This window comes from Glossina fuscipes, unplaced genomic scaffold (genome assembly GCF_014805625.2).
Source record: "Glossina fuscipes isolate IAEA_lab_2018 unplaced genomic scaffold, Yale_Gfus_2 2, whole genome shotgun sequence".
In the NCBI taxonomy this organism is placed as follows: Eukaryota; Metazoa; Arthropoda; class Insecta; order Diptera; family Glossinidae; genus Glossina; species Glossina fuscipes.
In genome coordinates, this window is record NW_023998416.1 from 16,635,696 (window position 1) to 16,661,565 (window position 25,870).

A 25,870-nucleotide genomic window follows, 5' to 3' on the forward strand; every position below is an offset into this window, starting at 1 on the left:
AAATAAAAATTCCCTTTATCAGTCAAGCACAGAGTTACATAGAATAAAATTTACAAAGTGTACAATTAGAAAGATTTAGTTGCACTTTGCGGTTCTCATTTATTCAGACTAGAACAGTTCAACTTGAATGCTTCCTTACGATTAACCAGAAACGTTTTCAAAGAACTATTTTTTATTTCGTATCCCCGTTGACTCCTATATATATATATATATATATATATATATATATGCGTTTTATATCTATTTATTTAAATTTAATTTTTATTTGATGCAACACTTCATTTTATTTGTTTATAAAATTGAGAAAATATGTTTACATATATATACAAATTGAATCCTTTGTCATGGATCTTTACTGCGTGTTATTTAACGAAGATATATTTCATTTTGTGTTATTATATTTTATGTTATTGTGTGTATAAGTACATGCGAACGACAAAGGAAGTGTACAAAACTTGATATTTCATTCATAAGAGCAGAAAGAGGAAATAATACGTATTAAAAAGAAAAAAAAAATCTGGACAGTCCGTCATTTTGATGTCCCTGTAAAACTAGAAATGGACATCTAAACACTGCAATAGGCTGCAAGCATTTTCAAGCTTTTTATTTAAACGCAAACGAAGTGGGGATTATAACAGTACGCATATTTCGATCGATTTTTATTAGCAAAGAAAGAAAGAGTTCAATAAAAATTCAAAGCACTATGGCGGATCACGGCCCACCATTAAAGGACCTACACCACCCTGCCGTTGTCCATCTAATAACATTTTAAAATAAGTCATTACATGAGAAATAGTCGAAAAAGTGATCCGATCGAATCCATTTTCAATAGCGTTCGTGCTTGGCTCCACACGCTTGAATATACGAACTTTTAACAAAATATCTTGTTGTGACCTGTAGGTTGAAAACAAAAAAAAAGGGGTAGACGGGCAAATAGATTTAAAGGCGGACAAAGGTAGAAAAGGTGATGGTATTTGAGTCGATCGGCCAATCTGAGCTGGCCGGTATAAAAAGGGGGCTCTGTTTCAAGCTCTTCTGCCCGTTGCTTTATACACTCTTCCACCACAATTCAACGACTTGTAGTGCGTCTAATAGAACGTAATGTGTAATACAAAAACTGTTTAATGTTTTTGGTAAGCAATTGGGAGCTTTTCTCGCAGAAGGTGTATAGTTACCCGCTTTTTACTAAAAAAATGCTCCGTAATAAAAAAGGTATTAGAAGATTTTTTTAAAATCGTTCTTCGGGTGAAAGCAGAGTATTTATGTTTGCAAGGAAGTATTAGAAAACGTAGCCGATAGTTATACTGTTTTCTTGTAATATCAGGTTTGTTGACTAAGCTCTTAGAGAAAATGTATTGCTGACGAGTAACCCTTGATTTCTGCCTATAAAGGTCTATAGGAGTTGTTTGGGCTACAGTACATTCGACCATAAAAGGTGGGGTATCCAAAATTCGTTTTAAATGAATATAAATGCTTTTCTTATAGCGTCTTTACTTTATTGCGTAGACGTAATTCTCTTGTGTATTTTGTTGACAAACATAACAAATGTGTTATTTTACAACAATTTTGATTTATTTCAGCAAATTGTTATCTTCTATATCAAGCGCTTATCACATATTTTTATGTTAATATATGTATGTGTATATGTGCGTATGTATGTATGTATGTATGTATGTATGTATGTAGGTATGTATGTATATTCTAAACAAATGAACCATTGTACAAGTACATGTGTCTAACAAACGTGCATTCAGAGATATGACAATATGATTGTAATAATAAATTTCCATACGTAAACATAACAATTTATGTTCAACTACAAAGATGCGAATGTTTTTTTTAATGTTCACACCTTAACAAAATATTTCTTCCACTTCATATATTTATATAAAAATATATGTATGTAATGAATTTTTTTTTATAATACGAACTCTATTATATTAAACGAAACGATTTAAGCAACTTTAAAATTTCAAGTCATCAAAAGCTATAGAAAACAATTCATAATTGGAAAGTAATAATAATGTCGATAAGAAGAATATGTGTACATCTATTCACACGAGTAAGCTCGTAGGCCGCAGATTATATCAATTAGTTCATTTGAACGATTTAATCGTTTCAATTAAATGTTTAGAGTAAAATCAATGATTTTCCCTGCTCAACACGGACTCGTTAAAGGACGATTACGTTCACAAATTTTTGCTATATTCAATACCAAAATCTGGTAATTCGATTAATTGATATGATTGGTTCCCCTGCCTGCGTTCTGATTTGCGGAGAGTGAGTTGTAGATATTATTGTCAGTTCAGGGATCCCCAAAATTATCCCTTAAGTCCTATCCTATACACTTTTTTTTTTAATGACTTATCATCACATGATGTCAAGTTTTTTGAATCGTTCAACCCCAACACTCATGGGCTTCGCAATCTGACTTAAATGAACTCAAGGAGTGGTGTCGCTTAAACTTGACCTTACATAGTCGGAATAAATTCAAACAAATAGCACTCAGCAGATGTACACTTGCATATACATCGCTTTGCATTCATCAAGTCCGCTTGGATGAAATATATATTCTCTTTTCTTTATGCTTGGTAACCTTTGAATTTCGGATCTGCTGTAATCTACACATTGAGTATGTAGTCAATAAGAAGAGCCTTCTTGGGTTAGTGTGAAACGGTGAGCGAAGCCGCACTTTACCAAGGTACTATTCACTGGTCTTTTTAGACCTAGATTATTCTAGAATATGCTTCAATCCTATCAGCAATAAATTGACTCTACCGAATGTTTCCGAAAACGGATTTTGCTGTCCACCTTGTGAGCTCTTGACTAGAAACCGAGTTGCAATTTGCCGCCGTCTGACCGGTTTGGCGACTATCGCTCAACGATTTAGCTCGTCTTGTGAAGCGTGACATATCTTAAGCATAACTTTTGTAGTTAACTTACTGAAAGGCGCAATTGATTCGCTTGCACTTTTAAATTTTGAAATTTGATAAAACACCTACAGTGCAGGTAAACTGAGAACGCGAAGTTCCAAGAAAAGAGACACATAATAAGAATTTTTTACCATATTTGAAAAAATGTCAAGAAGACCTTCTTCTTAGAAGTGATTATAGTAATGAAGATTGCGACAAGTGCTAGCATATGCAGATATTTTATCAACATATTGCATTTGTGAATCTCTCCTTTAAAAAAAACGAGTATAAAAATTATATTCGGGCGGAGCCGAATTTCGTATAGCCACCACCATTAAAATGTGTACCACTCCATGCTTTTATTTATTGTCATAAAAAGGTGGATGGCATGAGTTTTATCTCTCACCTTTTATTTCACTAAAATACATTGTTAAGAAAAGTTACTCTAACATGTCGTGACGTCCACCATAACTAATTTAGAATCAACACGCTTAGCTTTTCGTCTTTTACTCTCCGAGTCGTTTTATTTGATAACCATATCGCTGGTATCGTTAAGAAAAAATTAGTCCACGAGGTCGTGGTGTCCGCCATATTTATTTTGGAATGAACATACTTTTATTTTTTATTTTATTTTATTTATTTTAATTCTACTTATACATGAAACTCAACTAAACAAATAACAGTCGAGTTCAATTGGCACTTACAGCAAAACTTATATTAATCAGTAATAAAACTTAGTATAAGTACAATAAAACAAATTAGAAGGAAAAAAGAAAAAAAGCATGTACACAACCAGCATAGAGCCACACTTACAACCGGTACAGGACCAAATTGCAAGTGAACCCCTTAGCCATCGCATACATGTATAAGCCTAACAACCGATAATAGTTAACAACAATTCATTTTCGAGTCGCAACGACTTTTTAAGGTTAAAAGCACGACATAGGTAAATCGCGTGTATTAAGCAATGTTGCTTTAAAGGGCTTTAAAGCGTCCGATAACGAGAATAAGTGGTAGACGTCATTTAGGTTCTTGCAAACGACTCTGAGCGGATTAAACAGCTCATAATTATATTTACACTGACTAAGCTTAACCAAGATAAAGTGCCTAGAGAAGCGGTTAGGCGCATTAAAGCTTATTTCACTAAGTAATGAATGGGCGGCAATAGCGTCATTTTTTACTTTGTTACAAAGGAAACGCCAAGAACAATTCTACGTTTCTCAAGAGACGGTAAGGACAGCAGAAGCAACCTATTTTCATACGGTAGAAGAGAAGCAATCGGATCCCAATCCCAGTTTCTAAGGGCAAACAGAAAGCAGTGCTTTTGAACAGATTCAATTGCATCTACATAACACCTATATAAAGGAGACCACACAACAGAGGCATACTCGAGTATGGGTCTAACCAAGCCCATGAACAGCCTTTTCGTAATGTAGGGATCATCAAGCTCTTGGGACCACCTTTTTATAAAACCAACCGCGGACCTAGCTTTGCTTATCGAGAGCTCAATATGCAAGTTGAAACGTAACCTATGGTTAAATAGAACGCCTAAATCTGTGATCGAATCGACGTCCTCCAACTTATGCGAATCTATGAAATACTGAGTAATGAATGACTTCTTCTTGAGAAAGAAAACTTTAGGCAGATGATATCATTTCATTTCATTTGAAGAATGTATAAAATAATCTTATTTAGTGATTAAAACCTGAATAAAGTGAAAAAACGAAAATTTAATCACTTGTACCTTTGCGTGGCCATTGTCGATGTTTTCCATTTTTGTCTAGAAATAGTAAACAGTTTGCCGTTTGAGTAATGGACAAAAATCCACAAACTTTTGTTTAGAGAAACGGAATTGCGTTCAGTGTACGCTTCGCTGCGGGTTTGTGCGCTGACCAATTTGGCCGATTTTCAATATTGGCCTACGTCGGAAAAATTCCAATGTTTTTACCAACTTTCATCAATCTTCATTTCTGCGACCAGGAAACTGTCAAGGATATATGTAATTTATAGGGTCTCTGAAGCTTCCTTTAGTGCCTGAGAAACTCTATAAGAGTTTCGATTACGTACATGTAATCTTTTGGCAATAAATTACAATTTGAAATTAAATGTCTTGTTAAATAAAGCACGCAAGACTTGCAATACTTGCTAATCTATAGAAATGAACATGAATTTTGTCATTTCGTTAAGTGGTTTGTACTTGTTGCTGTGTAGCTTAAGTTATTATTATTTAGTGATGTTTGTATTGCTAGGTGATATGGTTATTGGCAGGTTTCTCTCAAAACATGAAAAGTGATGGGGACGACAGTTGCAATTCTAACATATATAGAATTTTAAACTTTTATAAGGACATATGTATGTATATCTCATGTACAGCTTGAGCAATTGAAAATCAGTCAATTTTTAATTAGTTGACTGAAATCACATTTATACTCAACACTTATGTCCAGAAGATAAGCATTTAAGATTTCTGTGCGTTATCTCATGTAGATGGAAGTAATTGAAGAGAAGCATTATATGTGAGTATTATTTAGGCAATTCATATTCTAGGTTTGGTTTACCGCTCTCTCTATCAAAGATTGTTGATTGTAATTTCAAGTTTGGCTTGATACCTTACGATATTGAACCATTTGTGCAGCGTGAAGGAAAGTAAAGTAAAATATTGTTAAGAAAGGCATGTGTTTGAACATGAAAACGACATCTATGCTAGGTAGTGTTAGAAATTCCTAAAAAATGGGAGAAGTAACAAAAGCTTATAATGGTTTATATGATAGTCTCATAAAATAAAAGCCTTTTACCAAGAAGGAATTAACAAACAACTTTTTGTGAAAGATTTTTAGTAGAAGCAAGCTACAAATACAACTTGTTTCTTCAATTCGTCCAGCAAGAGATATAAAACACATTAGGTATTGAAAAGGAAGCCCATATAAAAAGTCGTTTGAAAAAGAACAGAATAATATTAAAAGTCTATAATGGGAACATTAAGAAAATCAATTGGACAATTGGACGAAAGAAGAAAGAAGAAAAATTCCAAGCCAATATGTCAGTAATAAGAAAAATAAATTAGAAATTGAAAGAAAACAATGATGTATTCCTTTGAATTTATTACGCTTTTAATATGGTTTCAAATCTTTACTTTCATTTTTATTTTTTAAATATTATTAACGATTCGGATCGGGCCACTTTCTGACCTTTTTTCATTTAATGTCTAATTTTGAAAAATCGCAGACTCACTGCTAAGCACATACGCTCGATAATTGAAAATTATAAATCCACCGAGAACCGTTCAGTAGTGAGCGAACGCTAGTCAAAACTAACCAATGTTTCACAATAGCAAAGTAACAGGTTTCATGGGAATAAGTTGACCTATGCACTCTTACTTTGATAATGCTCGTTGAGAGCCATAATAAGTTACCGTACGAAAATTTGCATGACTTAATTCCATTTTTTCGCTGAGACACAGTTTCCAAGTCGCTGTGAACAACACCAAACGCACTCAAAGGATGAAATGTTCGGATAAAGGCTATGGTCGTAAATGTCAAGCTTCAAGTGGCAAAATGGCCAAGTGGTTGTTTTGTATTCTATGAAATGAAAAATAATTCGTTTACAGGTCTGTTATAATTGTTTGATTGTCTACTTTGTTATCTCAGCTTCCTCCTTTTTACATTTATTCTTATTTTTTTTTGGTCTTCTTCTACAATTCAGTGAAGCCGCAACCAGATTGTCCACTATGTTGATTACAAAATTCCTATTTATGTTACAAATAGTGCGTCGAGCAAGAAATGAATAAAAAACTTACTTCGATTCGAAAGCAATCGAATTCTATTAACTTGTAAAACTACTATCGACATTACGTCTCACGATAAGTTAGTGTATTCGATATCTAAAATGGTAAACTCTCTTGTTGTACAAACTTCTAAAACTGAGGACATGTGTATAAAGTTACAAACTTTCCGTATGCACTGGCTTTATGCGTAGTATTAGTGTTAGCACTGCATGTAGTAAGGGTGCTGGCAATAGCTAACCAAAGGGTTAGGTTATTAAATTTTCCAAAGTAATAAAGTGCTAAATAATAAATTAGTCCTGGAGGTGAGTTTGCGACACACAATACGTTATTCGTGTTTGAATATGAATTCATTCTCAATTTTAAAGAAATCAAAATAAATTCAATCTTTTATTACACTTTTTTATAAATGTGTTTACTCTATTGCGAAATTTTCTCATTCGTAATAGAATTTTAATAATGTGTACACATAATTTTCATGCCGTAACATAAGTTTGCATACACGCTGTTACTACTTGGTGAAGTGTGTACGTAAGTATACTTATGTACGTGTGATTGTTTGCACAGATTTTAACAACACATTAAAGAACTAAAGCATATTATACTCACTCACTTCTGCTCACTTACACAATCATAATATACAGAAATTGTATAATGTTACAAAGTGCATTATACATACATACATACATACACATGCACATGTACATGAATGTGCGGTTGTGTGCGTACATAAGCTGTAGGTGTAGGTGTAGTTCATGTAGATGCCTGTTTATATGGGCAACAAGCACGTACCAAACATAAATATTTTAATTTTAGTCAAATGTGTTGAAACTTTTTGGATGAACTGAAAGCATACTTACACGTATAAAAATATGCATGCATTTGTGTTTACTCGTAAGTATGCCTTATGCTTAGAAATTATGCGTATTTCGTTTTTTTTTTTTTTTATACGCTTATAAAATATTTTCTTATTCATTCCTTCTCAGTCTCGCTCGCAGCATGCATTAACTAACAACGTAAGGAAATTGCTTGCATCCATCCATTTATATATACATATATAAATTGACATAGGCATGCATGTAGGTATGTACAATAAATATATAATATATAAACATAGATGTACATATATATTTATCTATATATGCGGTTTGTTAAGGCCTGTAGTTATTATATACGTGAATGCAAAATATTAGAAAATATTAGTTTTCTATTTGTTCTTGCTGCTCACATGTTAGTACACGTGTATGTGACTACGAATAGCGAGTTGGTGGAGGGGGGTGTTGTGGCATGTTATTGCATGTATGTCTTAGCGATATTGTGTTGATTTTTGCGAAATCGTAAATAATTTAAGAAAAATACTCCCCGCCAACATATCGCGTTCAAACTTGCTTTATATTCATTATATGGAAACCCCTCATAACGCACGTTTCATGCATATTAAGCGCAAAAAATAGTCGAATGTACTTTCATCTGTGAAAAAATAAGGAAATTATTATTTTCAATTCTCTTACGCTCTCAGAGTCGACAAAATGTTGTTCTAAAAGTATAATGAACTCTTTATAAATAAACAGTTTATTTAGTTTGTAAAATTATCAGGCGAACCGCAAATGAAAGAGTTCCCCAATCTTCAATGAATTAAAAATTTTAATATTTTGTGAATTTAGGCACAATTTAATAAACATTTTATTGTGGGACTCTTACTGTTACACCTAAAACAGAAGACTGCGTTCAAAGGTTTCAGTGATACCTTGATCTGACCGTTCATGCATTCTACAGTGCGTTCATCTGATCGTTCATCCACCTGTTCGTCCATCGTTCCGTCCGTTGATCTTACCATCCTTCCATCTTGTACTCCAACCATTCTATCTTTGGTCGATGGCTATTCAAAGCTCGAACTCTCATTCACTAGTACTAGGGCAGCAAACTAAAATTTCGCGTATGTACTTCTACTTAATGGCCAAAGTATAAGTTAAAAAGTCACAACAGACGGCAAATTTCCTTAGAACTTATCGCTCATCGCTCTCCCTAATTTTGGACCAGTTCAGAGTAATACGGAGCGAGTGTAGTGATATAAGGCAAATATTTCCCAAAGTATCAAAAAGTACAGCGCGAAAATTACCATTTAACATAATATTTATCATACTTTTTTATTTTGAGGTCACCGTAGGGTTTTATTTTTTTTGAAGATTTCCTTTCAAGAAAGTTTGTAAGTTTCGTAAGTGTCTCTGAAGAGAAAAGTTAGGTAAACTTCAATATTTTCAAAATTGTGAATTGACAACTCAATAGGAAGAAGAATGTTGCCTTATTACTACAAAATTACTGCCAAGTACTGCAGTCATACTCTTCTAGTCAAAAGCCGAGATTTCTCGGTCATTCTTGCGTGATATGTTGCTTAATGTGCTTCTCTTAATAAATTTTCTTTGAGATCTTATTCGGTTCTTCCGTACTTAACCCATAATTCTAGTTTCCTTTCGTATTCACCAAAAGATTTGCAACAAATCGTTTATTAAAAGAACATTTTTCAAAAAGTTGAAATTAATTTTTTTTTTTTTTTTACGTTAATTTCTTGTTCATATTTTTTCTTTTGATCTTGTTTAAAATACTTTAACTAGAAGGCCCTTCATATTCCTTCGTTATCATTAATGTCATCGTTGACATATTTAATGTAGTTAAGGCTTCACAAAAAGAAATAAAAAACGACAACACAACGAGGATAAAAACAATCGGAATAAAAATAAATGCAGGAAAAAAAGTCAGCGAATGAAACGAATTCAGTGTTAAGTTTGAAATGTTGGCGCGTTTTTTATGCAAAGGATTTGCTATATAAGATTTAACTGAAATTATCCCCACTGTTATATAATTTGGTTATGTCATTGTAGAGTGCGTAGTTGGTGTTGCTCGTTATTCTTTGTTGTTTTTAGTTTTACATGTTTTGTGTTTCGTGTTTTTCTTTTCTTTTTTTTTTGTCTTCTTTTTTTATTTTTTATTTTTATTTTTACATCAACAACAACAATGAAAACAGAATCATTATACAGAAGTAATTACGTACGGAACAATACAATTGTGTTGTCAGCAGCTCTTAAGTAATCCACATAATATCCTCCGAATAATATATGATGATGTCATTTAACGTTATTTGTGTCTCTCCCTCTCTCCCTCTCTCTGTCGCTGCCTTTTTTTCTTTATTCGCGAACAAGCGATGCACGAGGGAAGAGTAGAAATGTGCATGTATGAGTTTTGTCGGTACGCTGTTTAATTGCATACACTAAACGTGCCAGTTAAGCAATGGCCTTAAAAGAGATAGAAAAAGAAGATGGAAAAATTATATTTTTAATTTTTCTCTTTTTTTTATCATGTTGTTCAGAAAATGTTGTTTCCAGTAAATGCATCCAAATGCAATTTTAATTGTTTCAATTACAATGATAACAAAGGACTGTGTATTCGATTTAGTGTAGATATGAATTATGTTATGAATTATTCATATTAACATGTTACTTAATTCTCTACTAAACAATTCTTCCTGGCAACAGATGTTTTTCTAAACGTATTAACGAGCATAGATTAGCGCACAAGAAAATATTATTTTTATTATTATTATTATTAAAAATAATTTAACCAAAGAAATAAATTCTAAAACTCAAGTTTCGAAGCGTTAAGGCCATCCCAGTTGGGATTTGAACCAACGACCATTTAAAGTAAATATTAGACTTTTAGTGACGTCTAATTTTATACGCATTACCCATCTTTTATAAGCTTTTATAGACTTTTTTTGCTGTCAGTACGGACACTTCATGTCGAGGTTTCGAGTGCAGTCAGTACAGCCGATCGCTTTTGTGTGGTGGGGAAGGGTGGGTGGGTTACGCGGCTTATTTTTGGTTGTGCCATTTGTTTGATGAAATCTCTTTTTATGCGATATACGAATGCGAGTGAAATAATCTGAACATATTTCACTATCAATGGAAAGTGGTCTTGTCTATGTGCTTAAGAACGAAACCGCAAATGAGTTTATTTGCGTTTAAAACCGGCCTTTTCAACCGGCCTTTCACACTCAGTGTTTACAGCACAGGGTATCCGTTAGTTCGATATGTAAGGCGTTTTCTCCTTTTTCTCTAGAGTGATTAGTGGTTTCGATAAGAACAGTGGCATTTCAAGAAACTAATAAGATGAAGTCTCAAAAATTTTACGAGGTATTCCTCGTATTACCTTTAAAATTGATTGTGATTATAATGACGGTTACAGTTCGTCACCAATTATTAGTAGTGTAGTATACATGTGCATGCAAATTTTGATGACATCAACAATTTTGGTTTCAACGAAGTAATTATATTGATATTGGTATTGAGGAAATGACTTAACGATATGTTTAGGATAAGCGATAAGCAAAATGGTGCGATTTAAGGACATTGAAATAATTCCCTTGGAGATAGAAAGCTTTGGAATTTAAAATAAGTTTGTGGCGCGCTATTGATAAAATGCGTATCCCATTACATGACAAAGCGACTACAAATTAGACTGAACGAACCAGCTGACTAAACTTTGGAAATTTAAAAAAAAAAAAGCGCATAAAGCTGTCTTGTGAATGGGAACGTAACTGACAATCCGCTGATTGGCAATGAAATTTTTTCAATGGAGGGTCCTTGCATTCCAAAAAAAAGTCGTCCTACCGCATAATGTACTACTTGTGTACGTCACATATCGGTCAGAAGACGTTTGTTCTTCTGGAGCAAACTTTGAGGTAGCAATCGTTTGAGTGATGTAAACAACAAAATTATATTTGATTTAAACGAAATCTTTCAATACCTGTCGTACATTTGGTAAAGTGGAGGGACGAAGTTGTCAACAAAGAGTGTAAATGCATAATTTTGATAAGTGCTCGCGCCAAAAAGTATGTTACCTCCATAATACGTAAGCTTTTACTGTAGCTACTTTCAAAGTATGAGAAAACATAGACAAAGTAAAATATTGAATAAATGATAGACATTCATGGAGTAGTGAGCTTGCAGTTGCCGACAGAGTATGCGTTTTCCTTACTGATGAGTGAAAAATCTTTTGATTGTGAAATTGCCATGAAGTAAAGTATTCAAATTACGATCAAGTTCGCTTGATATCGAGAGACATAAATCGGTTTTTTCGTTTCTGGGGTTTTGAAATCGGAATCTTAAGTTAAGTTAAAACGCTAAATCAAATGAATGGAGAAAGTTAGGTGAATTTTGCTTAACAAAATATCTAGTTCACCGCGCCACAACCAGATATTTGCGTTTCCTATATGCCTAGTTTAACCTTCGTTGGAATACCTACTGAAATGGACATATAGAAGGTGGTGAATAAATTCCGTTGTACTTAAGTCGAATGTAATGTGTCTCCACCTAAGAAGTAAGTTTGTTGTATATAAACAAATGAAAACACTACAGTGGGACACGGTCCATCCATTAAATATCCTACATCAGCCTAGAGTTACTCATACAACAATTCCTCAAAATAAGCCATTTTATATGAAATAGTCGAAAAAGTTGCCTGATCCGAAACATTCTTCGCGTCTATACTTAGCCCGTCCGGTTGTTGCAAACATCCGCGCAAACTTAATATACTCTTGCACCACAAGCGGTGTAGGTTGTCGAAACATTTAATAGAATCTCTTTAAAAAATGCAGACAAATCTTTTTATATGAAATGTTTTTTCTTTTCACTCTAAATTGGTTTATAATTTAGCTTATGTTCAATTATTCCAGAAAAAAATTATATATTTCCTGAACATATTAAAAACTTCACCAGACATAGCAATCATTTACTGTAAAGGGAGATTTCATATATATTTTTTCATTTTTTTTTTTTAGTACACTAAGATTTTCAAGGTCAATGGCTTTAAAAATTTGTTAGATTACATTTTCCCCCATAAGTTTCTAAAACTCGTTCTGGAACTCTGGAAAAGCATATCACATTCATACACTATTTCCGATTAATTTTTATGCGCATATATAGTCAAATATATGTGTTTTTGTAATCTACATACACAATCTATAAAAAAAAAAAAAAACTTTTTACGAGCACAGGAAATTTCTTCATATGTCCTGAATGTTTATTCCTCTAAAGGGAAGAATGCAGTTAGCAATGCACAGTGTTATGGGCAAAAGTGAGCATAAGAGATGAGAAGCGCAGTATCTGAGAGCAAAATAGGTGGAAAACAATTTTACAGACGATTGCCTTCGACATTAGTTATTTAAATACGCTCACACTTATGTATATTATACTCAACTTCAATTCTACGGATGGATGTGCTTGTTCAATAAGCTTACAGTCAGCTAAAGAGAATGAAAAATTTTATAACAAAATTAATATTTCACTTAATGCAAATTCTGTTGATGGTGATGTGTTAAGTTTTTAAAAAAAAACACAAAATAAGTTAAAGTAGACCGTTAAAATGTTTTATTTTCTAAAGATGTAAAAATTGTTTTTTTTTTTCTTTTGATAAAAAAACCAAAATGCAATTTGATTTAATTGAAATCTTTCTACGTGGCGTCGATAGATTTATTAAAATTTTTTCTCTATCTTTTTTTCTATCCTAAACGCAATTAAAAACATGAGTGTAGTTAACGCTTCGCTGCGGTAAATGGCTTTATACAAATCATTCTCAGTTTATTTAATCCTTTTTGCGGATTGTTAAAATTGCGGAAAGGAAGAAAAGAGATGGAGAATGAATCTGGTTTGTCCGCGTAAAGCAAATTTCCTATGAAGTCATTTACGTTTTTATCTACATTTAGAAGATAAATCGAGTCGTCCAGGAAGAGAATAAATCTAAGTGATTGCCTTTCGCTTGCGAAATCTTAATCGATATATTTTACTTTTTCAGTACGCTAGCTCCGATTAAGCTCCGATGGTTAACACGATACTTAGTAACGAAAGGGCTGTGATCGCGTTTTTAACAAATCTTGTGCAGAATATTTCAGAAGAGAGAGAAGTTTTTGCCAATACCGCGCCTCGCTGCATTAAACATGGAATTTATTTAGAAGAAAGTCATTATAAAGTTTTCGGTCCTATTCATACATAACTTTTACGCGAGTCCAACTGATTCAAAATCTACCTCACAAGACCTACAATTAGCAAAACAGGTCACAGCTCCTGAGACATCTTTTTCAGCTAAACCCGCAAAACTCCCACTCCTACTCCGGTTGCTTATAGAAACACATAAATACTACTCCGTCTTTTTCTCCCGCTCTGTTAACTATGTATATATAAAAACGCAATTTATTCATAGACGGTCCTAACATCGCGTGTGGAGACCATATATATTTGACGTTGTGTTTTTTGTGTTCTTTGCCCGAAAACTGCAAACGCACGTCTTTTTTGGTATCGTATCTTGGCTGTTAGCATTCCCTGCAAATTTGCCCATTTACTTGACTGAGCTTACTTGGTTTTGTGTATGACCCTGCAAGAATGTCGAATGAAATCGGATAAATGCTTTACTGCGAGATAGAGCAAAATTCCATTCACTCGATAAACCCATTGCATATCATCTTTGTTTCAAATGTTTTTTGCGTAACTTGGTGGTAGCAATTTTTATGTTACTTGACTAAGCAAAGCCATATTACGCATTTTTCTTAATTGTGAGAAAATTTTGAAATCCGTGTCGCAAAGCTAGAGGCTTGCTTCTAAAAGATTTGAACTTTGTATTTTATCTTTCTGCGCCCACCGCAATAGCGATGGTATATCCGTTTTATCAAAATGTTTGCAAGACAGCAGAAGATGCGACAATGTGTACATACTCTTCACTAATATCAAAATCAGAATCATCGCTAGTATAAAAATTTCGATTTAAGCATCTTTGCATGTCCATGTCTCTCTCCACTTGACAAACATTCTCTTACTTCCGCATTAGGGAGTATCGAATTTTAATCCTTTCCATTTGTTTGTACATTTTTGTAGGTTATTTGTTAGGTGGCGGATGAATGCAAAAGATTCGGCCACAGTTGACTATTTCAATTGTTGAACTCACAGCATTGTCGTCAGGTTAGCGCTTTTTTGCATAAATAGCTTAGAGACGGAAACTGAACAGTTTTTTAAATAAAATTTAAAATAATTAATGTTTTGAAATAAAACTCTAATCTCGAAATCCTTTATATCCACGCAATTTATTACCACTACCATTAGACAAGTAGTTTGTTTTGAAAAGTTTTGTAAAACCTTGATTTAAATTATATTTCCTCATAAATAAAGCATAAGAATGTCTGAGAATATATTTGTTTTGTGAGGTTGTAAAATATTTTATTATACTCATGTATATATATGTATTTAAATTTACTACGTTGCATGCAATGATTATTTTATCCACATGTTAGCAAAACCAAAAGAAGAAATTTGGTTATTAAATTTATCATGCTGAGAAGAAAATTATATGTCAGAAGGTTGGTCATTAAGTTCGTCATCATATTTTTATTTCGGAGTATAATAAACGCTACTGCGCTCGTGCTTTGGCTTTTGACAAATGAATGATGCCGTTTGAGCAGTCTGTATGACCCGAAAGCCCTTAAGTCATTTCAATCAAATTTATCATCAATTTACTGCTCTTTATACTCACTCACAAATCTCGACCTCAGGAATACCTCTGATGATGAATGCTAGTCGATATTTTCAAATGGAAAACAACGTTTCCATAAACAATTAGGTTTAGGATAGAAGGCATTTGTGTAGGTAAAGAGAAAGTCAAAACAATAATGCACACGAACACGCACGCGTTGCCCATTATTCACGTCGCACACTTGAAGTGCATCGTTAGCATTATACAGTGATAACAAAATTAAAGTTCATATAAAAAATCAATGAAATTATATTAGCAAACGTGTTGCTTTTAATTTTTTTATAGAAATTTAAAAAAAGAAAATAAATTGAACGCTAAGTATGAAGACAATATATATATTTGCATATATGTGCCTCTTAGTTTTATGCATGCAAACATATTTCCTAGGTGGAGAGGGGACGGGCAGTTAGCCGAGGTAAATGCCCTAATCCGGCTATGGCGATTATTAATTTACATATGGCGTAATCGTTTTCTATCACAGCACAAGGTTAACATTCATTTTTCTTTTTGCCTATGTTCTAAACTAATTGTAACATGTATTTTTCGCTTGGCTTAGTGCCTTAAAAATCTTGCCAATCTTCCCAAAGCGAAAGGTTGCTTGTCGTTAGTTTCAACATAAAATATGCCAGATTTTTGGATTGAAGGATCACCGCCCATCGGATATTCGCCGTATCTCATGTTTTTATCACATTCCCAGTTGTAATGCATGCTTCTGTTACATCTGATGCCCCAGAATCCCGCACTCGAAATAATGGATTCCGCAAAAAATTTATAGGATCGCGTGTGAGAACATGCCGGTTGCAAACAATTTTTTTGACTAAGACCAAAATTTGGATAGAAAGTCGCGTTGCCGGTGGGATCGACAAATCCTAAGCGGCTTGTCTGTATCGTTTCTACATAATTGGCGTCGGTGGGATCGATACGAAAGTTTATTGTGCGCCTGCGAAATTTGGGGCCGGCTGGATCTAAAGCAAATATCGTATTGTACCGATGTGGTTGTAGACGCTTGCCTGCAGCTCCTGCAATTTGTGCACCCAATGAATGCCCAATTAAATAGATGTCGTCGTAATCTATGCCAACTTTTTCATGCAATTTTCGCGTAAACTCGGCCACTTTAGTGCCAAACGTCTCAATTAAGTGAACCACATGAAAATAATTAATATTTGCCGCATGATTACTCCAGTCGCATATGATAATGTTGTAATCGCCGTGTGATAGATAAGCATTTTTAACGTCACGATTGAAAGAACCACGCGACTGGCTCATCCAGCCATGTATAAGAATTCTGAAAGAGGAAAGAGGAAAATATATTTATGACAATACTATGTGAGGAACTAAAATTCTCTAGCATGTTGTGAAAAGTTATGAGAATCTCACCGGCAATCCCACACAGAATTGCTTTTTAGTTACCTTGATTTCGAAAAAAAAAGATGCATCCGTTTTTATTAATAACCGATTCCTTCTAGGGTAGGAGAAGATACTTTTAATGATATAATCAAGTTGTGCTTCTTGCCACAACTACGGGTGTTGCATTGAGTTATCGTTATGATTTTCCCAAAGAATTTTTCATTTTGCACTCTGAACAACATCATAGAGACGTGATAAGTCACAGGCGTTATTCTTTCGAGTAGTTTTCGTTTTCACATCAATTTGAAAAGAATATCCCGTTGTGGCACGATTTCTCAACGTTTTCTATTGGAGTCAGCTATACGAATAAATCTATCAAGTCATTACCATTCCCAATTTGCGGCACGTTACCTGAACATTTGGAGCAGTTCAACGGCGAGCCGTGGGCTGCTGTCTTTGTTTGTTCGTGCTAAAGCAAAACTTAGAAACGACACCGATTCTAGCGTTTTTTCCACAAAACATTTCTTTCATTTACAACATATCACAACAAACTGCAGAGCACAAAGTGTTAATTGGATAGGAAACACGCGTACTTTGGTTTTCTTAGTTTACGATTGATACACATTTTTTTTTTTTGTTTACCTGGTAGGAATTGAATTATCCAAGTCTCTTGTGTAGAATGAATCATCTGTATGACCTATTTCCCGGCCGCAATCGCGAAAATCTTGTTTAAACAAGTAGAACTTCATGGTTAGTTCAGGTTTAGAAAATGGATTTAAATTTTTTAAAATTTTTTTAATGAACGGTACATCCACATATCTTCTAAAGCCTTTCGGCTGTCTAAGATCATTATCGCATTTTAGCCATTCACACCACTCATCATCATCATCTTCGTCTTTTAAAAAATTATTTATTGCTTCAATATCAACCTCATCGTCTTGATCGTAATCGGAATCACGATCAACTAATTCTGATAAGTTGTATTCATCATTCTTAGAAGGAAGAGCGTTAAGACCTATAAAATGAAATGCATATTAACTGAAGTTAAAACTGGTTTTTGTATAAATCAAGTTTTACTCACAACATTTGTTCAAGAAGAGTAATAAAGCGATTTGCAAGCCGTTTGAAAATCTCATTATACAGTATTATTATTGTTTAATGCAATTTTTTTTTTACTATTTGTTTTTTATTCTCGCCGAAACCGCAGATCACTGACAGGGTGTTTTGACTTGTGCACTTGACTAGAGGCTGGCTACTGAACCTCTGCGTTTTTACATTCGCTTATTGATTGCATTGCTTTTAAATAAACCTCGCTTTTACATACTTCAGAGCATTTGATTACGGTAGTTTTTAATAAGGAAATGCATGGTGTAAAAAAAAAACTCGTCAGCTGAATATTGTGGGAATTCCTGTTGAGCTTTGATTAATTGTTGTTCTTATTTTCCCACTTTATCAAAACAAATTAAAAACGCAATGTAGTAACGGAAAATGCTTAGCGATCAGGGCCTTAGTCTTAAAATAAAAGCAAAAAAAAAAAAAAAAAAATATGACAAAAAGTTTTGTTGGTTGTTGGACGAATCCTCGAATCATGTCATATAACTCAAAAGGCATCGCTTAAGGCTACCTGTCAACTTTGGCATAATGTTGTTTTAAACTTTTACTTCTGATAAATATTTTTGTTCAATTTAGTTTTATTAGTTGCCCAGTAGGCAGACGAAATATGGAAAGAAACAAGGGAAATAAAAGGAGATCATATTCATCTGTAAGTGCCCTTCTAGCTATTTATCTTTTTCTACGATGGGGGAATTCTTAGAAATTTCCCAAAAATTGGGTTAGCTCTGGCACGTTTATGTATATTTAATTTAAATTTAATTCTATTTAGAGGTATGGGTAGCCTACAGAATTCCAGACAATTTTTAGAAATACGCAACAGTAAACAAACTTACAGCTTCATGACCTAGTAGAAGGGAAAAGTTCAATGCATGATAACGCGCGGTAACGTAAACTGATAATCAATTGATAGTAAATAAATTTAAAAAACGAATAATTGATTGATTTAATGGAAATATTGATATTGTGAAGTTTTAAATGGTATAGATTTCGCAGCACACTACACGTTCACTTTATATTAAATGAACAGTTTACGTTATGTTTTTCTAGTCGTCGTTCTTAAGATCACTACAATATTTTTCAAAATTTATTGAAACATTGATTTAGTGATGCAATAAAGAAATAATGAGGAATTATTTGGTTGTACTTCTGTGGACAAGGTGCTACAAAATAAATACATTTTTGCTTTATTTGTTTGTTTTCATGTACTGTTTATTACAAACTGTAGTGGCGTCAGGGTCCACTAAGTTCGCGTGAATGTAAGCAACCCTACGCACACTTTGAAACGGATTCGTCTTTGATTATATTAATAAATTAATTCAGAATCATTTTCTGCATTAATATATACATTTCCCTGCATCTGCCTGATAAAGTGCTGGCCGATTATCTGTCTGCTTGTCCGTCTTCTTGATGTCTTTCCTTCAATTTTTGTATTCACCACACACAGGATAATTTTCCCGATATTTCGATCGATTACGATATGCTGACGAATAAAAGCATGATGCCTGGATTCGAACATAACGTGTAATAACCTATTTTGAAAAAGTCATTATATAAATAGATTTTCAGTCAGTTTTAATATCCATTAATAAAATTTTGCGAAAAAAGCGTTATTTTGGCAACGTAAATAAACGTGAAAACTTTGCCGGACATAAGAACACTTTTCGAATTTTTTCCCCTATTAATGTTTTTACAATTTCTAGTATTCTAAGATGAAAACTTGTCTAGAATATTGGTGGACTATAGAAATTTTTTAGGCTAATTATGGACTAGACGACCTATTTTTCAGACTTCTTTCTATATAAGGTTTCTTGTGAAAGCTGCGCCTTTGTATCGCAACATGAGCTAATTCTTAGTGTCTCACGAAGAACTACATAAGGTATTAGAGCGAAATGGTGAAGGGTTTTTTATTGTTGCGTCTTTGCTTTGCCTTTGGGACTCGTAAATCCATTAACACCTTCCCGTGCATAATGGCTGCGTAGCTAATTTAATTTACACACTTAGATGTATATGTGCTGAGTAATTATGTGCACTAGTAAATAATTTCTATAAAATGCACTAAGCAATATACAAAACGTGTAATGATCCAATCATTTGAAAAAAAAATCATTTGTCAAACATTATTCGTAAAATCAATTCAATTTAATAAAAAGATTTCTTGTGTACAGCGCTGCGTTGCGTGCGTACTGAATTCGATAAACGCAATTTGTGGCGAACTGTTGTTGTCTATGATTTTCTCTTTCCGTAGTCATAAAACAGAAATAGACAAAATTTGAGCAAGCATACAATGTTAGGAGGAAAGAACCGTCAGCATCTTTCGTAACAGTAACGCTATACATTTAAATCGTCTTATATATGCACGTTTTTTTTTACAATTTATTTATTTTTTCCATTTGTTGAGAGGATTTATCAGCTAGACAGTTAAAATTGGATTAAATCTGTTTGACAACCAAACGCCTATAAACCGTAAGCGGAAGGAAGGCGGCGATTGAACACTTGCATAAATGGTAACAAAAACAAACATCTTAATATTTGAAGTGCAAAATTTTCGAGTATATAAATACAATACAAAGTGAATCCTAATCGGACCAGTGATACGCCTGCAGTTATCAGTAAGCAAATTATATCATATCAACGTATAAGGAAATGGATGCATTAGATCTATTTCAAAAACTTTTGCAATGCTGTTAGCTTTCTGAGGGAAGAGTTTTTACTACCATTACGTTTGGGACACTGAGGATTACCTAGCATACACCGTATAGAGGATGCATGGTCTTAAGATGCACAGCGACTGGTTGAAACGTAGGCTCATCACACATAACACAACACTCAATAAATACAAGTAAACAATGACTATTGGCCATGGAATTTTTAGATAGCATCAACCTTAAAAAGAAATGTTTTAAAATTTCATGACGTTCCGACCATTAGTTACAAAAGCATTAGTAACAAGTTACAAAAGATTGATACTTTCGAAAATTCATATGGATTCGTGAATAGTGGCGACATCTATATATCATTTTACCATCTTATTGAGAGGCGTGTTATGTATATATATCTTATCCGAGACTAGTTTTCAACATCGCTTTCAATCGTTCACAACGTCAGAGACGTATCGAAAGTACCGAAGTGTCGTCGAACTTCCTGCGGGTTATTTCGCCAGCTATTTGTCGATTGGTAATGCTTGTTAGCTATGCCTGTTGATAGATAGATAAAGAGTCTGGCACTTTGAAAAAAACTTACGATGACTCCGTCAATCAAACTTTTTGAAACTGAAAATGCGTTTTCAGTTGTCTTCATGACTTGCCACAATATTACTTGTTTACGAAGCCGCTGAACCAAATACGGAACTCTTCGATAAATGTACTTTTGCTTACTAAAATATAATTTAAAAGGCAAAATTACGTAATGGGATGACATTAAGCGGATTCCGATTTTAAATCTATTTGTTTATTGTTTGATATGATTATTGGCAGACAGAAACTAAAAGTGGCACACATGACAATTCTTCATGTAGTTGCCGACGATGTATTATAAATAATAAAAATGGAAAAAAAGCTTCCTCCTTGTAGATTTCGTTTCTGTAAAAGGGGGAGAAAAACACTAAAACTGAAATAAAATAAAATTCTTTATATTAAATGATTTCGCTGTAAATTTATGATATGTCGTAACATTGTCGCCTTGCTTTGGGATTATGTTCTATTGAAAGAGAAATGAATGTAGGCGACTTTCTATCTCGATTATATCACTTCGTCCCTTATTGCAGACGTCATTTACTCCGCTTACAGTGAATTAAAAGCTTTATCAGGCATGCGGCCATTAGCTGATAAGCAGAATCGCATGTAAGCTTAGGGGAACCGAGGACAGTACTTTTTCGTTTATAAGACTATACGGTTACAATCGTTGCTAATGTAAACACAGTGAACAAGTTGTGATTTACAACTGAAGACGTGAAAATTTGCTGCTGTTATACTACCGCTCAGATGTAAATTCAATTCGCCGTTGAATTGCTTACGGCGACACAAATGCTTTATAGTTGTACGGACAGTATGTAACGATGTATCCTGAAAAGAATTTCTTATTATATCTTAAACTAGTTGCGGTAAACTTCTGTATTTAATTTGTGCGGATGCATGCATCACTAAGACGGACTTGAGATAGACCGATTGATTGAGAATTACTTTTTGAATCGATCTAACGTTGTCTGTTCGTCATGTGTTCTTTCGTTCGAGTGACTCTCTTAAGGGAGTCTATGTAGGATATTTGCCGATGGGTTCTGTGCCGCTGTAGTGTTTTTTTTTTTGTTTGTTTTCAATATATATTTTTCAGAAAACAATACCTTGCTTTAACCAGCTTTTCATTTATGTAATATTCGGGTTTCACAACGTGTTAGAGTTTACTACGCCAACATTAAGAATAGTTCTAGTCTTGTCTAGCAAATCTAAATTTCTATGATTCGTAAATCGGTAGATTAGGGTCTTACTAATATCTTTTGCCATCCTTTAAGATATACGAAGAACATGAGATGCGCTTCTATTTCTATATCTACAATATATTTCCGTAAATAAATAAGCGATATTGTTTTTGTATTCATCACCGCAGAATGGGTAAATATTCATCTTGTCAAAACACTGCCTTTACTGAAGGAAGCTTTAGCGACGCCACAAAGTGTTCTTCATCCGCATGAAGTTTTGAATGGACTTAAGCATGTTCATCTGTACGTCCTGGTAAACATCTTCTTAACATTGTAAATGGTTCAAATCAGTCAAAGCACATACACACAGTAGAACATAAACTACAGTTTTCAATAACAAAGAAGACGCAGTTTTTTCATAAAATTATCATCATATAAACCCTAGCAATAAAAATTGATATATTCTCTTTCAACATAAAGACCGCGGATACAAAACTACCGACCATACTTTGATTTCGTAATGGCTTTTTATGCATTTTTGTAAACACGCTTCTCCCGTTTATTTATTGTTTATATTTTCTATGTTTAATCAACTTTTTAAATGTTCAATTTACTTCTCTTGCTTAAGAGATCAATTGCGATGTCGTGGCCCCTTAGTTGTTGTGTAAATTTTTGGAACCTTTCGTGTGCATCTTAGGGTAATACAGGAAATTTTAAATTCCGTGGCCGAGTACGCGAAGGTGCGTTTCTTCGCCAGGGTTTTTATCCTAAACGCTGTTGATAGCGGTTTGCCAAGAGTCATCGTGTATAACAAGGTCGCAAGTAAGAAGTTTCATCAAAATTAGATTTTAGCCATTAATTTTTATTTACGGCCATTACACGCTTACTAATAGACTAACGCTGAAAATTTAAGTTGCAATTTGAGTACAACTGTCCCATGGCAACAAAGAAGCAATGATAGAAGAGAGAAATGTAAAAGGTGATCTTTGACTCGTAATTTCATAACACGAGAGGATTAGTACTTACCCATGCATAATTAAGAATAGCTTAGGATAGTTCTCTAGTGGAAGCAGAGCATTTTTATTTTTTTTATTTCATGCAGATATAATTGAGATATAATTTCTAAAAATTTTTATATCTTTCCTTTAAACGATTGCGTACGGTTTGCCTGCGTTGGTTTCAACATAAAATATACCACTCTTCCTAATCGAAGGGTCACCGCCCATTGGAAATGCGCCGTATAAGAGATTTTCATCACACTCCCAGTTATTAAGTGTGCTTCTATTACATCTAATGCCCAAAAACCCCACACGTGAAGTAATCGATTCAGCAAATAACTTATAGGAACGGATATGACAAACGCTCTTTGACCGTAAGTTTCCCTTTTTAAACGAATAGTTTGGATAGAAAGTGGAATTAACGTTGGAATACACAAATCCAAAACGACTCGTTTGTATAACTTCCACGTAACGAGCGGCATCTGAATTGATACGATGTATATCTTTAGGAATGTTAGGTCCGGCTGGATCTAAAGCAAATATTGTATTATACCGATGTGGCTTTAGGAGTTCCGCAGCTGCACCCGCAATTTGGGCACCCAATGAATGTCCAATTACATAGATGTCGTCGTAATTTATGCCAGCTTTCTCATGCAATTTCCGAGTAAAGTTGGCTACTTTAGAGCCAACAGTTTCAATTAAATGAATGATGTAATTATTACTAATATCGGCTGAGTGATTACTCCAATCACATATGATGATATTATATTTGCCATTAAATAAATATGCATTCTTAATGTCGCGATTAAAAGAGCCGAGCAACGGGCTCAACCAGCCGTGTATGAGAATTCTAAGAAATAGAAGAACGATTGAATAGTCGATCAATTTGCACAGTAAGATACAATTAATTTCATGTCTTCATATAATGTAAGACATTTTATGAAGATCCATAGGTAGATAACGATTGTCAATTAGATACACAAACGTTTTCAGATTGTTTAGTTTTAGTAGAAAAAGGTACACCTGTTTTTTCTGATCGCTATGGCACACACTTACCTAGTGGGGATCGATTCGTTTAAATTTCGATTATAGAAAGAGCAATCTGTGTGACCTATTTGCTGGCCACAATCACGAAAACCATGTTTGAATAAGTAAAACTTCACGCTATCATACTCGGATCCTGAATGTGGGTTGAGATTATGTGATATTAACCAACTATCAGCACATCCACAATCGGCAATACTCTTATGGCATTCATGCAGTTGACTCGTTTTGAAGTCGATGGCGTCTTCATCATTCAAATAATTTTTGAGATTTGGAACATCAATTTTATTGAAACCATTGCAATTCCCACCTTCGGCCGTATTGCATAAACTGTTTTCAGGTGTACTCTCGGAAGGAAGGGCGTTAAGATCTGCAAAAGGAAAAGATTACTAAACGCTTGAAGCGACTTTCAGTTGAAATGAATCTGTCTACAGGCGCTATGGAAGAAAATTGTCAAGCAGAGTTGGACCCGAACGTAAAATTCCATTGTATCGCTTCTATTTTACATTTATTTTTGAAGTTTTCTGTTTCTTATTTGTATACTGATAAATTGTGGCCTATTTCGATCTACACAATCTTACATAGTTTTCCGCCTCCTATAATTTAAACTTTTATTATACAATATGTAATATATACAACTGTACTTTACATAAACATAAAAGCAATGGGTTGTAATAGCGTTAAGTATGGTGATTTTGTGCCAAAAAAGAGCATTCGCCGACACCATTATGTTTTCCGCGAACAATATAAAGGGCGTTTTTGCATTGCACCGTCACTCGGCATGAAAGGTGGTGTTATTTTGAGAATCCGAAACAGGAAAATAGACCCAGGCGTACCATCCACATTTATCGCAAGACCGAAACGCAGTAGTACGAAGACGATAGTCCGTTTCTTGGCTTGGTGAGATTTCAAGGTCAATAGTCTCTCTGTTAACGTCTTGTGAATATGTTAATACTAAGCGTTATTAATAACAATTAATCGATTTGCAAGAATCGCTAAATTAAATCGAAAAAATAACGAGAACATCAAAAAAAGCAATGCAAGACGACTTTTTTACATATCCCACCATAGATCCATATTTCAAATACGTTTCGCACTCTACTGAGAAATTTTAGTCCTAGCGGCTTACTCGCCAGGATATCACTTGTTCCTATTGGTTAGTCCCGCAGAGGTCAAGCAACGATTCGGTTGGTAACGAAGATGTGAAAAAAACGACTCGATGAATGGTTCGCGACAAAAGAGAAAGACTTATAGAGGTCCCAGGGAGTTGAGAAACATGTATAGCTAGCAGTGGGCGACACTTCAGATGAATTTCTTTGTTACTATTTTCAATGGTGATGTTATAGTATGGGCATGCACTGGAGCCAATGCAATAGAAAAATTGATGTTTTATGGATAACATTCTTAGCAAGGAGGATTATTTAAGGATACTCAAGGGAAATTTCAGGGAAAGTGGGAACAAGTGGGTATTTTGAAAACGTTCAAATTCTACCAACATAATGACGCCATAAGGACCACTTAATTCAAGAATGGATCCCATATAGCTGCCCCAAAATTCTTATCCTCTTCTCCAACCGCCAGGCATGAACCCCATCAAAACTATGTGGGATAAATTAGACCTGCGTGTGCGAAAATGCTCAATCTCTTCCGTCCAAGATCTGAGATATAGACGACAAGAAGAATGGAGTAAGAT

General features: G+C 34.1%; 2 protein-coding genes across 2 annotated transcripts in view; both read right to left on the reverse strand.

Annotated features, from left to right (window-relative positions):
* Window positions 1-14,936: 14,936 nt before the first annotated feature.
* LOC119634054 (phospholipase A1-like) lies at window positions 14,937-17,905 on the reverse strand. The gene is made up of 3 exons (XM_038027969.1): window positions 17,693-17,905; window positions 17,254-17,626; window positions 14,937-16,549 (listed from the first exon to the last, which is right to left on the reverse strand). The coding sequence occupies exons 1-3, from the start codon at window positions 17,745-17,747 to the stop codon at window positions 15,817-15,819; spliced, it is 1,161 nt and encodes a 386-aa protein (XP_037883897.1). The 5' UTR covers window positions 17,748-17,905; the 3' UTR covers window positions 14,937-15,816.
* Window positions 17,906-23,280: 5,375 nt separating this feature from the next.
* The window catches only part of LOC119632974 (pancreatic triacylglycerol lipase-like), a 37,734-nt gene continuing 35,144 nt past the window's right edge, over window positions 23,281-25,870 (reverse strand). Inside the window, exons 3-4 of the mRNA XM_038026145.1 lie at window positions 24,190-24,547; window positions 23,281-23,983 (exon numbers count right to left, since the gene is read on the reverse strand). Of these exons, the coding sequence (XP_037882073.1) occupies window positions 23,281-23,983; window positions 24,190-24,547 (1,061 nt within the window). The remainder of the gene's footprint in view (window positions 23,984-24,189; window positions 24,548-25,870) is intronic.